At 44.6% G+C, this 19,784-nt stretch overlaps 2 protein-coding genes across 4 annotated transcripts in view; one reads left to right on the plus strand and one right to left on the minus strand.

Moving 5' to 3' along the window:
* rfx2 (regulatory factor X, 2 (influences HLA class II expression)) overlaps positions 1-3,101 on the minus strand; it is a 44,376-nt gene extending 41,275 nt beyond the window's left edge. Inside the window, exon 1 of one of the 3 annotated variants that reach the window (XM_035413314.1) lies at positions 2,858-3,101. The gene's annotated coding sequence lies outside the window, so the exon portion shown is untranslated. Of the gene's footprint in view, positions 1-2,853 lie in introns of all 3 variants that reach the window. The other 2 variants (XM_035413316.1, XM_035413313.1) reach the window with 2 other exon arrangements.
* Positions 3,102-7,903: 4,802 nt separating this feature from the next.
* ccdc191 (coiled-coil domain containing 191) lies at positions 7,904-19,208 on the plus strand. Its single transcript, XM_035415319.1, has 15 exons — positions 7,904-8,240; positions 8,940-9,066; positions 9,416-9,553; positions 9,931-10,333; positions 10,866-11,028; positions 11,396-11,586; positions 12,429-12,687; positions 13,128-13,654; positions 13,943-14,022; positions 14,637-14,719; positions 15,242-15,343; positions 16,263-16,406; positions 17,479-17,631; positions 18,121-18,275; positions 18,607-19,208. The coding sequence occupies exons 1-15, from the start codon at positions 8,166-8,168 to the stop codon at positions 18,794-18,796; spliced, it is 2,790 nt and encodes a 929-aa protein (XP_035271210.1). The 5' UTR covers positions 7,904-8,165; the 3' UTR covers positions 18,797-19,208.
* Positions 19,209-19,784: the final 576 nt, after the last annotated feature.

The following is a 19,784-nucleotide window of genomic DNA, read 5'->3' on the forward strand; positions in this document are numbered from 1 at the left end:
ACGCGCGTTTCCACGGGGGGGGGGGGGGGGGCGTCCGCGCGGCTCCGATCGTTAACGATCCAAGATCTCCCCAGGAGATGCGTGAGGGGGATCGAAATTGAACCGAAATCAACCCCCCCACCCCCCACCCCCCACCCCCGCTAGCTAGCTGGACCTATTATCCTCATTAGCACCATGGCTTTCTCTGATGAGGACACCGGGCCCCGAAGAGAAATCAATAGCATAGCAAAGCGAATTAGCCGCCGACACCTGGACGATTCCCGGCTCCCCTGAATGAGACTCGTTAATGAGGTCTGGCTTCCGTCGCTCGGACGAACAGGTGTGACCACGTCGGCAGCGGCGAACTGCGCCTGACACGCAACCAGGAGGGCAACCTGGCGACCACATCCTCACGGTCCGCCACCCCTACATCACTTCAGAAATCAGCGGACTGTTACTTACTCTTCCGCTCTAACGGTTGTTGAAAAGTCTATTTTCAGCAAAATGGCAACAGTCGAACTTGTACCTCAGATACTCTGGTTCGAAGTCACCAACCATCTATACGTAGTCTTTACAAGATTCACACACCACACAGGAAGAATTGCCCCTTGTATTGCCCCTGAACCTGATGAGCTCCAATTTGAAAAGGCCCACATTGAGATTGTCTTTTCAGCTAATTAAAAAAAAAAAAAAAAAAACTTACTTTGTTCAGCGCACCACCTATCCGCAATGTCTTTTTAAAAAGAGTCATTGCTGAAAAGACATGGGGAAAGAATGGGGGGTGTGGGGGTGTGGTGGGGGCCACAAGAGGGTAAAAAAAAAAAAAGTGACCATCAAATACAAAATGGCTGAGGTGGACGGAGCGTGTGGGAACAGCCACAAAAGGGGGCATTCTGCCACTCTGTCAGCTCATTCAACTGTTCGACAGGGGGTCAGTCGGTCATCAGATCCTCCGCTCTCCGGCAGACCGACTCATCGCCGCGCGCACGGCGACTGCTCGACGCGCTGCGCCAACAGGGGTCGGTGTTGTTTATCAGAGCAACAACAGATCAAATGGCCTCCTTTTCAACTGCGCTTCACAACCGCTAGCGCGTTCTACACACAAGGGTAATTACTTAGCCCGCTCATTACCGCGGGGAATACGGCTCAAGCCAGGGAGGTAAGAACAAGGCCTGGGCTTCGCAACAAAAGCGTGCTGGAAACCGTGCTTTTAGGTGCGCTCAGTTCTTTGTTTCTCATTTTTTTGAGATCCTAAATAGCTTATGGATGCGTTTGTTCTGCATAAATATCGTTATGAGAAGATGGCATTTCTCCTTCATGTTCAAAGCAAATACATGACAAAGTCTAGCACGCAACACATTGTATTTTTGCACACACCAATTCCTTAAACTGCACTCAATAAAATCGAAACACCCGTCTATGTAAATTGCAACATTAAATCAAACAAAAATAAATAAAATAAAAAATACTCATATCAGCTTACGGTCAGAAGAGATTAATACACTTATAATTTTATGTAAATAAGTGCCACTCGTCCCGGTAATTATTGCGAAGGAAGTAATGATAAACACCCGATGCTGTACTACGGTTAAAGATAAACAGGATGACAGATCGTTTACGCATCTTCAGCAACAAGTTTTTTTCAGTTTGCTATGTCTACCTGTAGGATGACATCTAAATGAACTGGGAAATATGCAATCCCAGCAGCAAAGCGAGAGAAAACGTGGATGAAAAAGATGCATGTCAGTTAATTTCTGATTAATTATTACATTTCAGTGCGGAGAATACGACTGGACAGGTATAGTTCGAATATAACGTGAAATGGAGTTTGTACACGTTTGAACAAAAATGGGTGCGGGATGTGTTCACATATGGCATAAAATCATAAATCGACTTGAAAAACAAAGAATAATTTAATCTTGTAAAAACTGCCGTTCAGCTGGTGTCCATACACTGAAGATCGTCTATGACAGTACTGCTGTTCACACATTGATCCGTTTGGTGCACGTTAACGTTAGATGACAAAATGTAAGACGTGGACGCTTTACATAATCAAGGCACGTAAAAGAAAGTGGAAGTTAATCTTTTTTTTATATTCGTGTGCAGTAACAGTCAGAAGTGCATCGAAACACATTGTTCGCTTCACACTTCAACATGCAAATGCCTGCGAAACCAAGTCAACGAGGTACCAAGTAACTTTTTCCTGTTGGCAACAACCTCCCTAATCTTTTGTTTTTGCTTCTTTCAGGGGGGTTCAAGTCTCAATTAGGGGGGTCAAACCCCCCACCCCCCCCGTAATTCGCACCCTGGTCGTCGAGTCGCTAATAGCGAACGACAATGATTCATAAATCAAAGATTTAACAAGTTAGATCGCAACTTTATTACTATGATTGTCAAATGACACAGTCCCCATTCTGAACATGGGCGAACTATCACTCACTATCGCTAACCCTAACTTGCCTTGCACGCAGTCAGCTAACTTACTAGCATGCTAGCCAAGAAACTCCAGAATATGCTCGTGATGTTCACTACCTAGTTTTCAAGCGAACGGTTAGTTAATATTAAGCGATAATCGTGTTGTGTCATCTAGATAATGTTAGCCAAGTTGGCTATTTGACACAAAGCATGCGATTTAAAACTATCTTGTCACCCTCTTAACAACTCATATTACTCGCCAAAGCGTTTTCTCGTCACAAGCCACTTGCAAGCTCGCTAAATAGTGAGCTAACGATAGCTTCTAAGAGATGTAGCTAACTAGCCAGCTACATGTTCGGGATGAGTATAGCCAGCAAAACGTGAAAGGGGGATTTTGAAATAAAGAACATACAATCACTTTCATGTTATTCCAAGTTAAATGTAATTAATTGTAACTACCTACTCGGTAAAGATATAGTCACCTTTGCCTTGTGTTAAGTTCTGCCCTGGCTGTTCTCTCTCTCTTCCCTCTCACTCGCTTCCCGTTGCTGCTGCTGTTGCTGCGTGTTGCTCCCGTTGGTAAGTAACTGTCTCCACGACTACAGTCACTATGGCGCGCGGGGGTCTCGAGGCAACTGTTGCTACCCTCTTCTGCATACGTCATCTTCAGAAAAAATACATGGGGGAGGACAGGCTATGGGGAGGAAGGCCAAGCCAGGCCCCGCCCCACTCCTTCATATACATCTCCAACTCCCGCCGAAGACGAGAAGTGGCGCGAGCGGTCCTGCTGATGTGTTCTGTGGCGGGAAGGCGTCAGAGGTGACCTGAAGTGCTGGCATTGGTACAGATTCTATGCTCTTGATAGCCTTGTGCGTAGTTATGTTAGCTGATCCTGCAACAGCGCTGTGGACATCATCTACCTTTGGGCGGAAAACGTGAACATCATACGGATATGGTCACAATAACAAACGTTATTTCAAACGTTAGCTCGTTATATAACCAAGGAAGTATTTTCCCCGCGACTAGAAGTGTAGGTAATAATATGCTTACATTGCAGCCACATTTCTGTTTGACTTTAACTTTATTTACGCTTTTGTTGAGACTTTTTGTCGCAGTTGAAAGGCCACTTAACTAGCCTACTTTGCTGGGTGCACTTGCTCCGCACAGGGCCGTTCCCTCTATTAATACAAGGTGGCTTATTGCCACATTCTTTGTAACATGTAGTTCTGCAGTCCATTTCGTAACCCGTAATTTCAAATGTGGTTGACTACAGATTGCACCACTAAGTTCTGTCCAAGTTCTTGTTTCCCCACTGCCATAATTTGATTGCAGTACGCCTAATCGTAAAATGTTTTTATTTATATCTTACAACATAGGGTGTGACATCTTAATTTGTATTTATTTATTTCACCAGGCAAGTCATTAAGAACAAATTCTTCTTTACAATGGCGGCCTGGCAAGCGACAAAAGCCACTTAAGATCAGAAGCTTTACCAAATGGATTCTTGGGGATTACTTAGAGCATAACCAGTCTCTTAATATAAAACAAAAGTTGGTGGAAACACACATTCCACTACCACTTGGCATTTTCACCAAATTGGGGCTGTGTTCCTTTACCACTTGCTTTTATCAGAAAGCTTTCTTTTATACAAGTGTTCAGTTTCAATTAACAATCATTCAACCAACTTTCAATTAATATAATAAATGTGAATACATTCAGAATAATCATTTTTGTCATTATTCATGAAACACAGGTTTCAGTCATGGCAATGGGCTATGAGAAAGATTAGCATTTGCGGTTTAATTCTAAAGGTTAATTCACTCAAAATGTAAAGTAATGGCACTTTACGCATTAATAACCTCTGTTTTCCAGTTAAAATTAAACTCAAAATGAGATCCCTGGGACTGACTCAGACAAGCCCTGTCAGATTAACTGGGAAACCTGGTCAACGGTGGCAGGAATTAAGTACTTGGGTTAGCACCTCAACTGAAGCCATTGTTGCGTGTACAGGTCTATTTTTACAGCTGTCGCCTGCTACAAAGCGCAGACTCGTCGTCCGCTGAGGTTTCATTATTCGAAGCGGCTGATTGGATGGGAATCTGAAGCACCTGTGTTCCAGGAGTCAGTCAGCTTCTCTTTCCGAGATCTTTCCCTAGAGGCCTTTCAGGCTGGATGCATATTCAGGAACACCAAAATGTAACTTAAATATTTTTAAAACCGATGCAGAACCAAACATGCAGTCACAGAACAGACCATGCATCTTAAGCTGTGTGCAGTAGCCATTGTACTGCAACCAGGTGCATACTGTTATTTATACTGTGGCCAATTACATACCAGCTCCTTGCAATATGTAATCTCATTAACAACCTATTGGAATCAACGTTCCCATTCCCTCAACATACCCATAAAATCCCTCACATGCTGCAAAATGTCCATCCTGTTCAACAGAATGCACTACTTACAAAATAACATAGACGAGAGCAGGACATTCAGCCCAACAATGCTCACCATTTTCCTGACTAAATGGTACCGGGTGCTCTGATTACCTACAGACTAGATAGTATCTAACACCCTATCAAACCTGGTCTTGAAAATCCTCAGAGTTTCTGCTTCTACTACGTGACTTGCCAGGCTATTCCTGTTCCACACATTGACCACTCTCTGCGTGCAAAAAAAATCTTCCTAATGTCTGTACAAAATTTACCTTAAAATGAAACTTCAATCTCCAGGGCTGTAAAATCGATACTGTTGCCTGCTTAAGCAAGTGAATCTGAAGCGTAAGTCACACGTCCATGGAACGGTGCAGGTTTTGATTTTCCTCCTGCCAAAGCCCTTGAATTATTACACATATTCATTAATTTCAATAATTATCTGTATAGGAAGTTAACACTCCTGGTTTTCCTAAATGTCAATTGAAAAGGTATTTTAAAATCTAAGGGATGCACCATTAGAGACTGCAATCTCTTTCCTGCTTCTGTATAAATTAGACAACCGTTAAGTACAGGAACAAGCAGTACAATAAACACCCAGTAGGTGGTGCTGTGTCTACTACTAAAGACGCAGTCTTCCTTTTATCGGTTTGAGAGTGAAAGACGTTCCAACTTAAAATTTAGTTTAAATTTTTAAAATGTATTCGTTTTATTGTCCGAGTATTGATCTGGGAGTGTAGCTGAAACAACACGGCAACGATTCACTGAATTTCAGTTTCACTCATTTCAATTTTACTTTCTGCAGGACGAAATCCTGCACACAGTGTCCATGTCAAATACATTTTAAGCGGTCATACAAGAGGGCATTCTAGTGCCAATACAGGTTGTTCGGTCATCATTTTGCTGACATCCTGAAGTACTCATTCAGCTTTTTAATGCTGATTTTAAGGTTAACGTTCAGCATTTACCACCCCCTGCTCATTCATACCAAGTTAACACTATTCACTGGGTGCAGGTTGCAGAGAGTTAAAATAGAGTGCCTGAACACACATATTGCAAAAAAAAATTGAGCATTTGACATCGAAGATGACGCAATAACAAATTCAATCCAGGTAATATTCAATCGATATTTTATTACCAGAACTGTTACAACCTACAGTTTTACAATTCAGACATCGGACATATGCTTTTTGCAGAAGTGATAGGCAAGGTTGCGCGCCTCGAGATCTGAGAAATATGAGAGAAAGTTTTTTTTTCTTTTTGTTGAAAATAGAAACACTAATTGAGGTGTAGTCTAAAAATATGCGATTTCTGACGTTTGTGGACAGTGAATCTTGCAATGACAATGATTGCCTGTATTATTTGCATAGACTGTTTTGCTGCTGTTTTTGTTTGTGTTCATCAGATTAACCTACAGGGTCCAAGTTAAACTACGCGGTCGCTCCCTGCACTTGGAACTGTAGGCTACTTCCCTCTAGAGTTTTCAACACACCTGTCCCTGGTTACGGTTATACACTCTGTTGTACGTCGCTCTGGATAAGAGCGTCTGCCAAATGCCTGTAATGTAATGTAATGTAATGAATCTGACTAAGTGGGGGTGGTCGGACTCGTTCTACTTTCGAGGACGAGGGCGCAGAAGAACCGGTGCATTTGTTTGGGGCAGAAATCGAATGATCCACCCGTCCAACCCTGGAGCTGTAAAAAATCATATTCTCACCAACAGATGGCAGTACATCTCCGCGATACAATTAAGCCACTTTTCTTTTCTGTTGTAATACAAATTCAGTCGGTAAATACACTCATTCGTTTCACCTTGCAACATTAACATACAAATAGCCGAAGTATGCAAGCGTGGAATTAAATCTTACACATTTCATATTTACAAATAACAACAACAATAATAATGAAGTAGTATTAGTTGTAGTTCTGTTTTCTGCAGTGCAATAACTCTTGGATACAAGCCTTCGCAATATATTCAGACTGCATACTAGTAACGTGCATATATGATTAGTCTATGCGTGTCTATATGTCTTCCACTGTAATGTTTGCACGGACACGATGCATTCTGATATTATACCTGACATTAAACCGCGTGTGCGTGAAATGCCGCAACTGCTCCTATGTTTGTTGAAAACTACGGCAGATGGCTACGTGGGAAACTCATTACTTGTCCAGGTTTCCAGCTTTTGGCAATTTTTTAAAACTAGGACCTGCAAACCTTTTTGCAATGGATCCTAAAGGGGAATTTTGTGTTTTTCCACATTAAAACACATTTAAGAGACAAACCACACAACAAACGTAACGTTGACTTCAAGCTGCTTTCAAACTGCGCTTTTAGCTGAAAATTAAGTGTGATAAATTGTATACGTACGCCTCCTCCTGGTATGAACTCAATGACTTCATGCATCTACTACGCAGTCCGCCCTGTGGGGTCAATGACCGGAGAATAGAGTGTTACAGTTTGTAGTCCTAAAACCAGGAAGTAAGTTGGCATTTTCGAGCCATGGGTTACATGATACATAGATAAATTACACCCATTACTACATAAATTACACATATCTCAACCGTGGATTTCGAAGCTATTATGTTCTTTTAAAAAGTAAGTTGCTGTATTAATACTATTGAATGGTCGCATTTTTGCAACCTCCACTCTTGTTTCCATACTAGTCCGACGGCACGCGGCAACCGTTGTAGTTTCAATATAGTAACTTACTATTTTAAAGCTCAGAGCGGTTTAGAAATTCACGGTTGAGATATTAATGGGTGTAATTTATCTCGTAGAACAAAACCTGAAGCTCCTTAGGGTTACGTTCACCACAGACCTTATTTTCGGCAGAAAACGAAATCCCTAAATGAAAATGCACTGGAAACCTGCATAGGGAACCCATGGCGGAAGAAACGTCCGGATTGGCCTACAAAAATACGTCATCACCGTGCCGAGACCACCCATCACAGAATGGGGTTACTATAGTTACTCAACTAACATACACTAACATACTTTTATAGAGACCTATGTTGGGATTTGTAGTCCATTTATTTCACATTTTAAATGGCTTGTGTTTGAAAACTGCGACACTGTGACTACATTACCCAAATATACTTTTCAACCTTCAGAAAGACGACCTGCTACATAAAACAATCATTTTCTGTTCTATATACAAGCAACTAATAACTTCTTAAAGTTATCCTTTTGGAAGTCGACACTTGAAGCAATATTTAAGTGTGTTTTAGATCAAATACCTGTGTCGACCTAGGATTATTAGCGTGTAACCGAGGGCAAGAGGGTTTTTACAAGTGTTATCTTGCTAACTAACTAGCTAGTCTACCTTCAAATCTTTTGCAATGACACATCATACAGATAACCCGGGCCGTTTTCGCTGGAAGAGGCTCACTAAGAACAAGGCAGTGACTTCTAAGGTAAATAATAATGGCCATTAATATTAAGGCAAATTTTCCCCCTTTAGGTACTCTAATTTAGCCTACGTTAAATAGTGAGAAATTTGTGAATCTTAGAGTTCTTATTGCCGTTGAAATTGGTTTTGAAGTAAGTAGGTATTCTGGGACAGAACTGGCAACTTTTTAATGCTTTAAAGTGCGGATTTAGAGAGTCCTTATGGAAGTATAGTGGGATTTTTAAATGTACGCAGGCCACTGGAAGCAAGAACGGATAAACTAAAAACATTGCTAGTAATAGTGAAAATGGTCATTTAAAAAAAAAAAAAAAAGGTTCGTATTAGACTACGCTGAAGTTAGCTAAGTTAATTGATTAATAAATAAATGCAAGAAAAATGTAAACGATAAATGAACCTACAGATAAATAAAAGACAAATAAATTAATTGTTAAAATCAGACATGGATGGGTATTTCTGCATTTATTTATCTGCCTGTTTATCAAAGCATAACTCGAAAGAGTAAAAAATCAGGACTAGCATTATCAGCTATGTTAGCCAATCTCAAATCTTTGCCTGTCTCTTGCCAGTATATGAATTAGTGTTGGGGAGTTAAGGGAAATAACTAACATTTTTTTGTATTTGGCACAATTCTGAAAATATTACAACTAGAACTTCATTAATCATTGTAGGGTGCTATGGTGTGTGTGTGTGTGTGTTAATGCAGAGAGTAGAGACGACTTCGGAGCTGGCCCTGTCATGGCTGAGGACGGCGTCAAAAAGAATAAATAGCCAAGCAGTTGCACTTCAGAGCACGGAACAGCTGCATGACCATGATGAGGCCTACAGCGAAGGTGTGTGCTCACCTTTTCACACACTTACTTAGCTGCTCAATCAGTCACACTCTAATTCACCTGCTCATTCCATCTACTCAGTCACTCGTCTACACACTCGCATATTAACTCACTAACACACTCCTTTCAATTAACTACTCACTCCCAAACATGCACAAATATGTTATCAGTGATGAATACTGAAGGGTGAATGGTTTATCCAATTCAGTCACCATAAATATGAACATATAACTTCATTCAATCAAGATTAAATGTGTACATGTGCCTTACGTTTTAGTGTATAATGTATGTTTGTGTATTCTCATTTCCTGGTTGTGCTGATGACATTGATTGGCCCCACACTCTGAAGCGCAAGACCTGTTGAATAAATGGATGAGTAGGAAGTTGCATCTGGAGCTGGAGGAGGGAGAGGACATTGTTCTCACCAGCGAAACCGACGGGTTATTGGCCCCACCCTCTCCCTTCCTGCAACACAGTAACTTTAATGGTATGACACCCCCCACAAACTCTCATTCACACACCTTTACACACTTGCATGCTTTCACTCATTAACACACCTGCACTGTCTTATTCATCACATGATGTACATGCTTGCACACTCTCATTCATACATTGTTGCACAGCTGCCTGTTCTCTCTTACACACCTTTAAACACCTGCACCTTCACAAACTCAACTTATCTGCACACTTTCAGACAACCTCACACACCTGCATACCTGCAGTACTACAAAAATGATAAGCTTTCTGTTACCATTCCTTTGTCTTGCTCTTACACTGTGCGGCACGTGTCCAACTCATAAAACTTCACCGTATTCACTGCACCTGTCTCACCCTCTGAACCTTTGTTTCCCGTTTCTGTCTCAGACCTGTACTCCTACCTGGACCAGGAGGCAGACGACTGTGCTGTGCACAACATCCTGCAGGAGCTGATGGAACTAGAGGTGGTGGATTCTGGGATGGCTGACGACCTTACGTCGGACACGGAGGGGAAAAAGACCAGACAGACTAATGCCCTGGTTTCCATGGAGATCAGGCACCAGCTGGTTCGGGAAAGCCGAGCGCAGCGCGATGCCGAACGCCTGAGGCGGCACGAGGAGAGGAAGCTTCTCAAGGAGGTGAAGGAGAAGGCTCAGTGGCGGGAGCAGCAGGAGAAGTGCAGGAGGTGGCAGAAGGAGCGACAGCAGGAGGAGCTGCTACAGCAGGAGGTGGTGCGACTGCGCAGGAAGATGGAGGAGCAGAGGAGCCTGGAACAGAACGCCCGACTGATGTACTGAAACCGTACCCCCTTATAGTCAAGCCATACCCCTATACAGTAACCACAACCCTCATACTCAAGCTATACCACCTTATAGCAAAACCACACGCCTGCATAGTATCCACCACCCCCAACACATCAAAACACAAAACCTGACATGAAAAAATGCCCTCTCACAACCACACACGCCCCTCACATTAACAGCCCTCCATAGCCGAACTTCACCTGCATATACCGCACCCCTCACAGCCCACCCCATGTAAGCGTGCAGTAACCGCACTGCCTCATATACTACACCGCTTACAGTGGTCAGTAACCACACTGCCTCATATACTACACCCCTTACAGTGGTCAGTAACCACACTGCCTCATATACTACACCGCTTACAGTGGTCAGTAACCACACTGCCTCATATACTACACTGCTTACAGTGGTCAGTAATCATGCTTCCGCACAGAGGAGCCACACACCCCTGCTGTGATTGCACCCCTTCACAGGTGAACCTTCATAAGCAGCTGCCTCCTATATGTTCTGCTTTCAAAGGGAGAGGGAGAGGCGGGACAGGGAGACACAGATCCTGGCTTCCCTACCGCCTGACCTTGGCCCCACTGACCCCAAAACGCTGCAGGCACAAGAGCAGAGGAAACGGGAGCAGCTGCGCCGCCTGCAGGTGGTGCAGTCCAGAGTTCACATGCTGAACCTGCGGGTGAGTGTCAGTGTGAGTGAATCGGTTTATGAGTCAGTATGTATTCAATTCAATTCAATTCAGTTCAATTCAATTTTATTTGTATAGCACTTTTTACTGAGAACTGTCACAGAGACGCGTTACAGTGTAGCAAGGCAAGAGACAGAGCACTTGGCTTCTGCATTTGGGTTATTTTTGGTAGAATAAATACTTAGTAATAAAGTGTAATTAGAGTGTGTTATTAATAACATGAAGTTGGATTCATCTACTGTTGGGACTTGGTGAAGACTAAATGCGAGTTAGTTTTGTCCTTCTGTGTTAAACTGTAGAATTGAATTTATGAAGATATTGTGGTTTTCACTGTGTTAAGTGTGTATGTGTGTACCAGTGTCTGCAGAACCACTTCTCAAAGTGGTATTGTGCCGTGCTGGAGAGAAGAGTGCGGATGGGCAACGCGGCAGCGCTGTGTGATTGGAGGAGACAGCTGAGAGTGTGGCGGGAGTGGCGATCATTGGTCTGGGCCAGTCGGGAGGAGCGTGAGGCAATGAGTACGGAGGCGGAGCTACGCTCACAAACCAGGCAAGACACGCCCAAGAAATGCCAAACAACACTTTACATCCGCAATTTAATTTCCTTGACATATATATAAATAAGCTGGGTTAATTTCTCAATGATTTTTATTACTAACATTTACATTTGCAATGACTTTGTTGACCAAGCCATGTATCACAAAGTGATATTGTATTTTTTTTTGTAGTAGTGTCCCAGTGTCATTCCAGGCGAAAACACCTAAGACAAAAGTTAAAAAATATTGAATTGAAATGTTTGCTTCTGTCAGAAACTGAGATTGTTGAACATTGTAAATTACAAATACTGTGTTTGTATTTTAGGCAGAAATGTATTTCATAAACAGTGCAGTTACACCATTTGGCCACAAGATGTATAGTAACAAAAATGAACTACATACTTGTATGTGGCCAGTGTTTGTGCATGTACATCCAAGTGACATTAATTAATTCTAACTTTCTGTGTTCACCTTGAACTAATTTGAGAAATATATATAATATGATTACAATATGTACTTAATCACATCTGTGGATTCCTTAAAGCAGAATAGAACAATTTGATCCTTAACCCTAACTGGAATTAAGTTCTTCAGAATAGTGTAGAGCAAGACTGTGTTATGCTTCAGAAGCAAAATGATGCAATATTATTGCAATATTTACCCAAACTTTGAAGGATACCAAATGTGGACATCTGAAATTAATACAGTAAATGCAGGGTTAGCACATAATAGCACTGAGAGCTGGGCATTTGTGGCTGTGAGTGCTTGGTCATCTTACGTGGTGCATGCTGGGATGTTTATAATTATTATTACAGGCCAGTGGCTCAGGCTGAGCTGTGGTTGTCTAATTTGACAGGCGCCACCAGGTGGCACTGGAAAGCGATCGGCGAAGGGTGCTGAGGCGGCACCTGACTGCCTGGCGAATCTTGGTCCAGGCAGAGCGGATCCGGCAGGACCTCCTCAACCAACAGGTGAAGACACAGCACAAGATGGCTGCCCTCATCAGTGCTGCGACATCAGGGAAACTGGGGTCAAGCAATACCCTGCCCTCAGCACCCTGCCCCCGCCTACCTGCAGCTACTGTCCCACCTGAGACCACTCCTGCGCAGTCCCAGGTGAGGGTCTAGCAGTAGCATCCTCCAATGCTAGCAACACCAGCCACTGTTTTCTTTTCACCTGTTTCGTTGTGAATGTGGACATAGCTAGGCAACGTATAATACCTGGAAGAGAGTATCGGTTTGCCACAACTCACTCAGGTACCACATTGCCCTGGTCACAGAGCCAGTTATGTCTCCAGGATGCCCTGTTGCTAGGCAACAAATGATCCGGTAGGATTTGAACCTGCCGTGGAGCGGTCAGAACTGTGTCGAGACTTGGTGCCTCCGTCACCCGAGCAGCCGTGTAATTTTATTATTATTTAATGTAACTTTTTTCCCCTGGGGGGGGGGGGGGAGACTGCATTAGCATATTCAATGAAGAAGATATTATAGTATTGAGGAAAACAGTTAAAATGTGTGAGCATTTTCTCAGTTTCTCAAGCTGTGTGTTTCTCCAGTCTGGCCAGCAGGGAGCAGAGATCTCCATCTCTGCCCAGCTCCCACCCCCGGCTGTGCCCGATGTGGCCCTGCCTTTGCCCCAAGCCCCGCCCATGCAGGGCAGGCAGGGGATGAGGCGTCAGGTGGCCATCAACATACAGAAGACGGAGCAGAGGGCGAATGGTGCTGCACAGAGGTCTGGCAGGAAGGAGGAGTGCTGCAAAGAACAGCAATGTATCGTCATAGAGCAGGACCAGCATCTGGGGGAGCAGCGGCAGCATCGGGGAGAACAGCACCAGCATCGGGGAGAGCAGTGGCAGCATCGGGGGGAGCAGCATCAGCATCGGGGGGAGCAGCACCAGCATCAGGGGGAGCAGCGGCAGCATCGGGGGGAACAGCACCAGCAGATCAGCCCGCTGCCAGAGGACCAGAGCATGCTGAAACACCAGCGGAAGGAGCAGAGGACGGTGGGAGAGGAGAGGCAGGTTCAAATTGCTCCACCCTCATGCTCTGGCACAGAGGGACTGACACTACCCAAGGGACCAAGGTAGCCTTCTTTTCCAGGATGACAGTCATTGTGGTTATTTCTGTAGGCAACACTGAAAAGTGCCAAACTCTTGGTGCTGTATAGGTATGGGGCATGCTGCCCCACCAAGCCGTAACCTGGCAGGACAGCATCCCAATATATATAATATTGAATAGGAATTATATTTGAATTTACTCAAAATGAATTGATTTTGAATTGACCGCAACCTTCACCCCTGCAGCCAATGGAAGACTGATTGTGTGTCTGCTTGTGCGTGCCTGTGCGCTCGTGTGTATACGTGTGTTCCAGGCATGTCCAGCAGGTGGCCACAGTGGAGCATTCAGTGCCCCAAAGCTCCCTGCGGCCCCGTCCTTGTCCCGTAGTGACAGGTCAGTCTGCGCCTGACTGGTCCCCCAGCCACACATTACCTGTACGTACAGCACGCACAAACACAACACGCGCTACACAAAGACCACACGTACACAGCAATGTGGTTTCCATGGATGCGGGTAAAGGTGTAGGCTACATATGAATTCTCACTGGGTTGTAAGGCTATATTGTTACAACATGTCTTTGCATGGGGGGGATGGCAAACTCAAACTTCTCCATTAGCTACTTGCCAGTTTATTTGTACCCGTGCAATCTTTTTAAAGTTAGTGGTGTTCAGAGGTCTGGTGACCACTGATACCTGCCTCGATCTGTGGGACTTATAGGTGTGGCTCCCCCAGGGCAGATTTAAACCTGTTTCAAGACTTGTTGCAGCCAGTGTCTGCACTCTCAGAGCGCTTGAGACTTGCTGTGGAACTCAGAGATCTGATGACCACACCAGATCCAGTATCAGCAGTCATTTAGATTTAGTTTCTGGTGCCAGAGCAATGCATCCGACCTCGTACTCAGAGGTTAAAGGACTAGATTCTCGTCGCTCAAAACACAGAGGTCTCTTATGAATGTCTTAGATCTCTACTAAAACCTGTGGGTCTTTCACCTCTGTCGCTCTGTGCAGCAATGGAGGAACGTGCCAGGCAGCGGGCTGAGCGCAAGAGAGAGGTGGAGGAGATGAAGAGAAGGAAGGAGGAGGAGAAACAGGTGAGAACACAAGGATATCGTGCTGGTGGATTGTATTTATACGGTGCTTTTTATCTCAAAGCGCTTTGCAGTAAAGGGAGGAAACTCAGCCCGATTGCCACCAATGCAAGGTGATGCACAGCAACCCGCATCAGCTGAGGGGTCAAAGGGCAACTTGTAGGTTGGCATACCCAGTAGCACAGGGGAGTCGGAACAGAGCGAGAGCTACGATCAGTGGCAAAGTCAGCAGCATTAACAGGAAGATGAATCCCAGCCTCGACATCGCGGACACTTGATGAGGTATAAAATCCTCTTGCCAATGCTCGTGATGGGCCACAGTCGTATAATACCGAGCCTGCAAGGCGCCCATGGGACCGGGAACAGGCAAGGATGCCGATTTAGAATTCGGAAGGGATGCCAAGGGAACCCCTATTCTAAATGAGTGTCATGTGATCTAGAATTCCCACTGTGAATGTGTGTCCCGAGTCAGTCTCCTCGTACGCGGCTGCCGTGTGCACCCCTGAGTAGCTGTTTTTTTTCCAGGCCCTGATACGGATGGAAGAGGAGCGGATGCAGCAAGAGCTGAACGAGGAGAAAAAGAGGGAAGCAGACAGGAGAAGAGAGAAGAAGCGACTGGAGAGAGAGGTCAGTGCGGTGCGTTCATGTTTGTGAGTTAGGAGTTGTTACGAGTGTGTGCAAATTATTTTTTGTGTCTGTACGCGATTCAGTCTTTGAATTTTGGATGCTTTCGTGATTGAATGTGTCATTTTTGTGCGTATTGATGAAATATTTCAGCATTAGCCGTGGTGTCAGGAAAAGCCACTTGTATAGCTACTCTTTTTTTGCGGCTTCTGTAAAAAAGCGCTATACAAATAAAATTGATTTGACTTTGATTTGAGGTACAGTTGCCATTTGCATAGGCGAAGGTTTTTGGCAGTTTGGTGGTTGTAAAAGCCTGAAATGCACAGTGCGGCATTCCAGAATTTCCCTTAATAAAGGTGCGGGAGCCTGACTGCTGTTCAGCCTCTGGTGAGCATGTGTAAGACCGCTGCTGTCCCAGGCCTGATAAGCCTCTCTGGCTGTGGGAGTGAACTGGCACAGTTTACAGCACGTGTGTGTGTGTGTGTGTGTGTGTGTCTGTCTGTCTGTCTGTCTGTGTGTGTGTGTGTTTGTGTGTGTGTCTGGCTGTCTGTGTGTGTGTTTGTGTGTGTGTCTGGCTGTCTGTGTGTGTGTTTGTGTGTGTGTCTGGCTGTCTGTGTGTGTGTTTGTGTGTGTGTGTGTTTGTGTGTGTGTCTGGCTGTCTGTGTGTGTGTTTGTGTGTGTGTCTGGCTGTCTGTGTGTGTGTTTGTATGTGTGTGTGTGTGTCTGTTTGTCTGTCTGTCTGTCTGTCTGTGTGCGTGTGTGTCTGTCTGTCTGTCTGTCTGTCTGTGTGTGTGTGTGTGTGTGTGTGTGTTTGCGTGTGTGTGTGTGTGCGTGCGTGTGTTTGTGTGTGTCTGTCTCTCTGTTTGTGTGTGTGTGTGTCTGTGTGTGTGTTTGTGTGTGTTGTCTTGATTTGTGTGTTCAGAAAGAGCTGGAGAGACAGCAGCAGGCAGAGCGGGAGAAGCAGATGTGGTGTAAAGCCGTGGAACACCATCACAGAGCCCTGCTCCTGCGCCACGGGCTGCTTCCTCTGCAACGGCTACTGGAGAAGAGCCGCTCCAACACCCAGGTGAAGACAGCACAGGAAGCACAGATATTTCACAGCCCTCGTCCATGATAAAAAAAACTTTTCCAGTCTCCTCTTTTCCTGTGCTTTGCTTCTTTAAATCAACAGCGGTGAAGCGTACGAACAATGACAGATAAAACATGATGGGGCTAGCAGGAGATTTTCTGCACGCAGCTCCATTTGGGCAGTTCAGTCAAGTTCTCATTAACTTGAAAAGCAATTACACTTTTTTGTGTGGTACTTCTGCCTTATCATGATGCTCCATTCTAGGAAATTAAACAATGAATCGACTCATCAGCTTTACAGTAATGACGCATTAATATCAGGAATATCAACAGAGATTCCCCTAGAGCACTTCACTGCGCTGTAAAGCTAGCTTTACCCTGCAGCCCTGTAGCTCTGCTCAAAACATGTTTACACTTGTTTAAAGTGCATTTCCCTGGAATACATCAAAACAATATTGCCATTTCTGTATTCGTTGGACTATGACATTTCAATGTTGTGGGGTTACAACATGCGTTGCATGCTTTCCATGGAAATGAAATTGTTTTCCAGTTAACCCGCTTAAAGTTAGCTGCAGGGAAATCATGTAAATTTCATGGAAAGCGTGCATCATATGCTGTAACTCCAGAAATTACAGCGCAAACCGTAAGATTTGCGATTTCTCCCATCAGGACAGCGCTGTTGGGCTGCAGGTCATATTATGATCCTGATTGTACGTGTGTCAAAGGTTTATTGAATAAATGCATTAATCATAGCATCACTATGATAACTTCACTTCTGTATCTTAAACCAATTTGGGGGAGGTAATCATTCTCAATAGTCACTGTTGCCATAAGTTGCAGTACATGTGGACTACACCTACAGTGCATGCGCAAAGACTGTAATGCTGCTGCAAAAACTGCAGGCAGGACTCGGCATGAGCGATGTCGCTGTACGCGCATTAAGCGACGCGTGCGGCAGAATAACCTGCTGTGGTTGAGCCCAGGGCAGGGTTTTTAAAGATGTGTGATGTGTATTTGTCCTACGCTGCCGTTCTTCACGTTCCGTGGCTCGTCGCCCTGTCCTTCCCTAGCGGGCCGAGGCCTATGACAGAGCCTCCCTCCAGAGGCGATGCCTCCTCGCCTGGGTGCAGGCCGCAGGCAAGTCCGTGGCTAAGAAGAACGCTCGCGCCGCCCGGACGTACCGACGCATTCTCCTGAGGAGGAGTCTGCGCTCGTGGCTGAAGGTGAATGCACACGTAAACACGCTAAAAATGAGATTATGATTCAATTCTGTTTGTTTCATCAAAAATGCTCCAGTCACATACTAGATCATTACCAGACCTGGGTCAAATACGTATTTTTGTTTTGGATTCAAATACTTTTCTGTGCTCTGTTGATCTTGCCTGGTGTAATTGAGCCTGCCAATATGACCAGAATGCGGGGTTTGCACTGTTTGAGAGCATTTCATTGGTTCCAATACACCAGACATGATCAGTAAAGCATAGAAAAGTATTTGAATTCAAAGCAAATACATATTTGACCCAGGGTCTGATCGTTACATATAATTGCTCTGCTGGAATGTTTTTCTGAAGGTACACTGTTGAGATGTGTGAGCAGTAAGGTTGAAGTGTGAGACAGATCTGTTGGCGCTTGACAGGTGCACAGCTTTGTGTAGGTTGAGTATTTTTGGTACATTGCTCACGTTAGTGAAGTCCTGGTCATCTCTGCATCAGATGAAAGAGCGCTTGGTGGTTCGGACGATAAGGGCAGAGCGGTTCTGCCGGACTCGAACCCTGCGCAGGACCTTGATGGCGCTGCGGGATCATGTGGCCCGTGAGCGACTTGCAGCACTGGAGAAAGAAAGGCAGGCCAAAGAACACTGGCTCAGGTGTGTGTGTGTGTGTGTATGCGTGTGTGTGTGCTGTATAGTCTAGTGCGTATGTACCTGTTGCGGGTATGTATGGATGCTGTTGGGAGTCCTATGTGTATCTGCTGCTGTTTGCGCACGCGTGTGTGTGCTGTAATGTGTATGTATCCGTTGCTTGCTTCCTCCCCAGTGTGTATCGTCTGGTACTTGCGGATATGTATGGATGCTTTTGGGACTCCTATGTGTATCTGCTGCTCTTTGTGTGTGTGTATGTGTGTGTGTGTGTGTGTGTGTGTGTGTGTGTGTGTGTGTGTGTGTGTGCTGTAAAATCTCCTGGCTCTTGTCTTCGCAGATGCGTGATGCAGAGGTGTTTCTGGGCGTGGCGGGGGCTGCCCCACTTGCTGCGGGAAGAGCGAGGGAGAGAGGAGCGCAGGGAGCAGCTCCGGCGCAGAGTCGCAGAGATCCTGCCCGACTTCAACTGCTCACCCAGAGCGGGGGCGTGGGGATCGCCCCCCCCTCTGAGCAACAGGGCAGGGCGCTGAGAGGGTTCGTGCTGAGTGAGAACCAACCTGGGATCGTGGCTGACTCTTGAGTGACAGGATGGGTTCGCTAACAGAACTGGAGTGATTAAAAAAGCTCTTCGGCTGCTTATTTAGGTCTCGTTTTCATGGTCAAATACAAACTCTCAAAGCCCACTGATTTCACACTGGCGCACTTTCTCGATTTTATTGACTGATTTTCCTAATCAGTTCTTTACATGGAAACTGAAGTGTGTGATTCTGTCAGCATGATGCTTTTTTTAAAAATGGTCACAATTCACAATGGTCTGACATATTGAATTAGATGGTTTAACCACTGACAAATTTCTGACCAGTCACATGCTTTGGTTAAGAAAAACAGCAACTTGCTTGTTCTTCTTGGGGAAGAAAATAAATGAACTCTCATGGTTGTGCACACCCCTTTTCTTCACATCTTTTAGATATGTTGCCATTGCATAGCACACTGGGGCTTTTCTATATTACGCACAGCCCAACATGCAACCGTCAATCTTATAATTATTTATAAGATTTTAACCTGTCCAGCTCATTTTATGAATTTCCTCTGTTTTATCCTTCATTACATTTCTGTCACCATTCATTCTATCTTAACTATTACACTGGGAGGATGAGCCCTCCCCCTTTCTATAGTCAGGATCCTCCTAAGAGCTCTTCCATTACATTAATTTATTTCTTTATTTATTTAACAGACTCTTATCCAAAGCAATGTACAGAAGTGCACGTCTTCCCATTGCAATGTTTTTTTCCTCACCACCCTATAAATGTTTTTCTTCTCACAGGGGAGTTTTTTCCTCAATTGCTTGTTTTCTGTGGGTCCAAGCTTGGGTTTTTGCCAAATTTTCTTTTCCATCTTCACTGTCTATTTTACAGACACTGAAGACAGTGTCTGTAAAATATACAAATATGCTATGCAAATAACATTGAATCGAAAGTATTTCTACAGTTATTTCACAGGGCTATTTTGTATTTCAGT

This window comes from Anguilla anguilla, chromosome 4 (genome assembly GCF_013347855.1).
Source record: "Anguilla anguilla isolate fAngAng1 chromosome 4, fAngAng1.pri, whole genome shotgun sequence".
NCBI classification, from domain to species: Eukaryota; Metazoa; Chordata; class Actinopteri; order Anguilliformes; family Anguillidae; genus Anguilla; species Anguilla anguilla.

Bases quoted from the DNA above. Each gene is read 5' to 3' on its own strand.
- ccdc191 (XM_035415319.1), top strand. From the start codon at position 8,166: ATGACACATCATACAGATAACCCGGGCCGTTTTCGCTGGAAGAGGCTC. The intron at 10,334-10,865 runs GTACTGAAACCG...CTGCTTTCAAAG, and splicing joins GAACAGAACGCCCGACTGAT to GGAGAGGGAGAGGCGGGACA. The intron at 17,632-18,120 runs GTGAATGCACAC...TCTCTGCATCAG, and splicing joins GTCTGCGCTCGTGGCTGAAG to ATGAAAGAGCGCTTGGTGGT.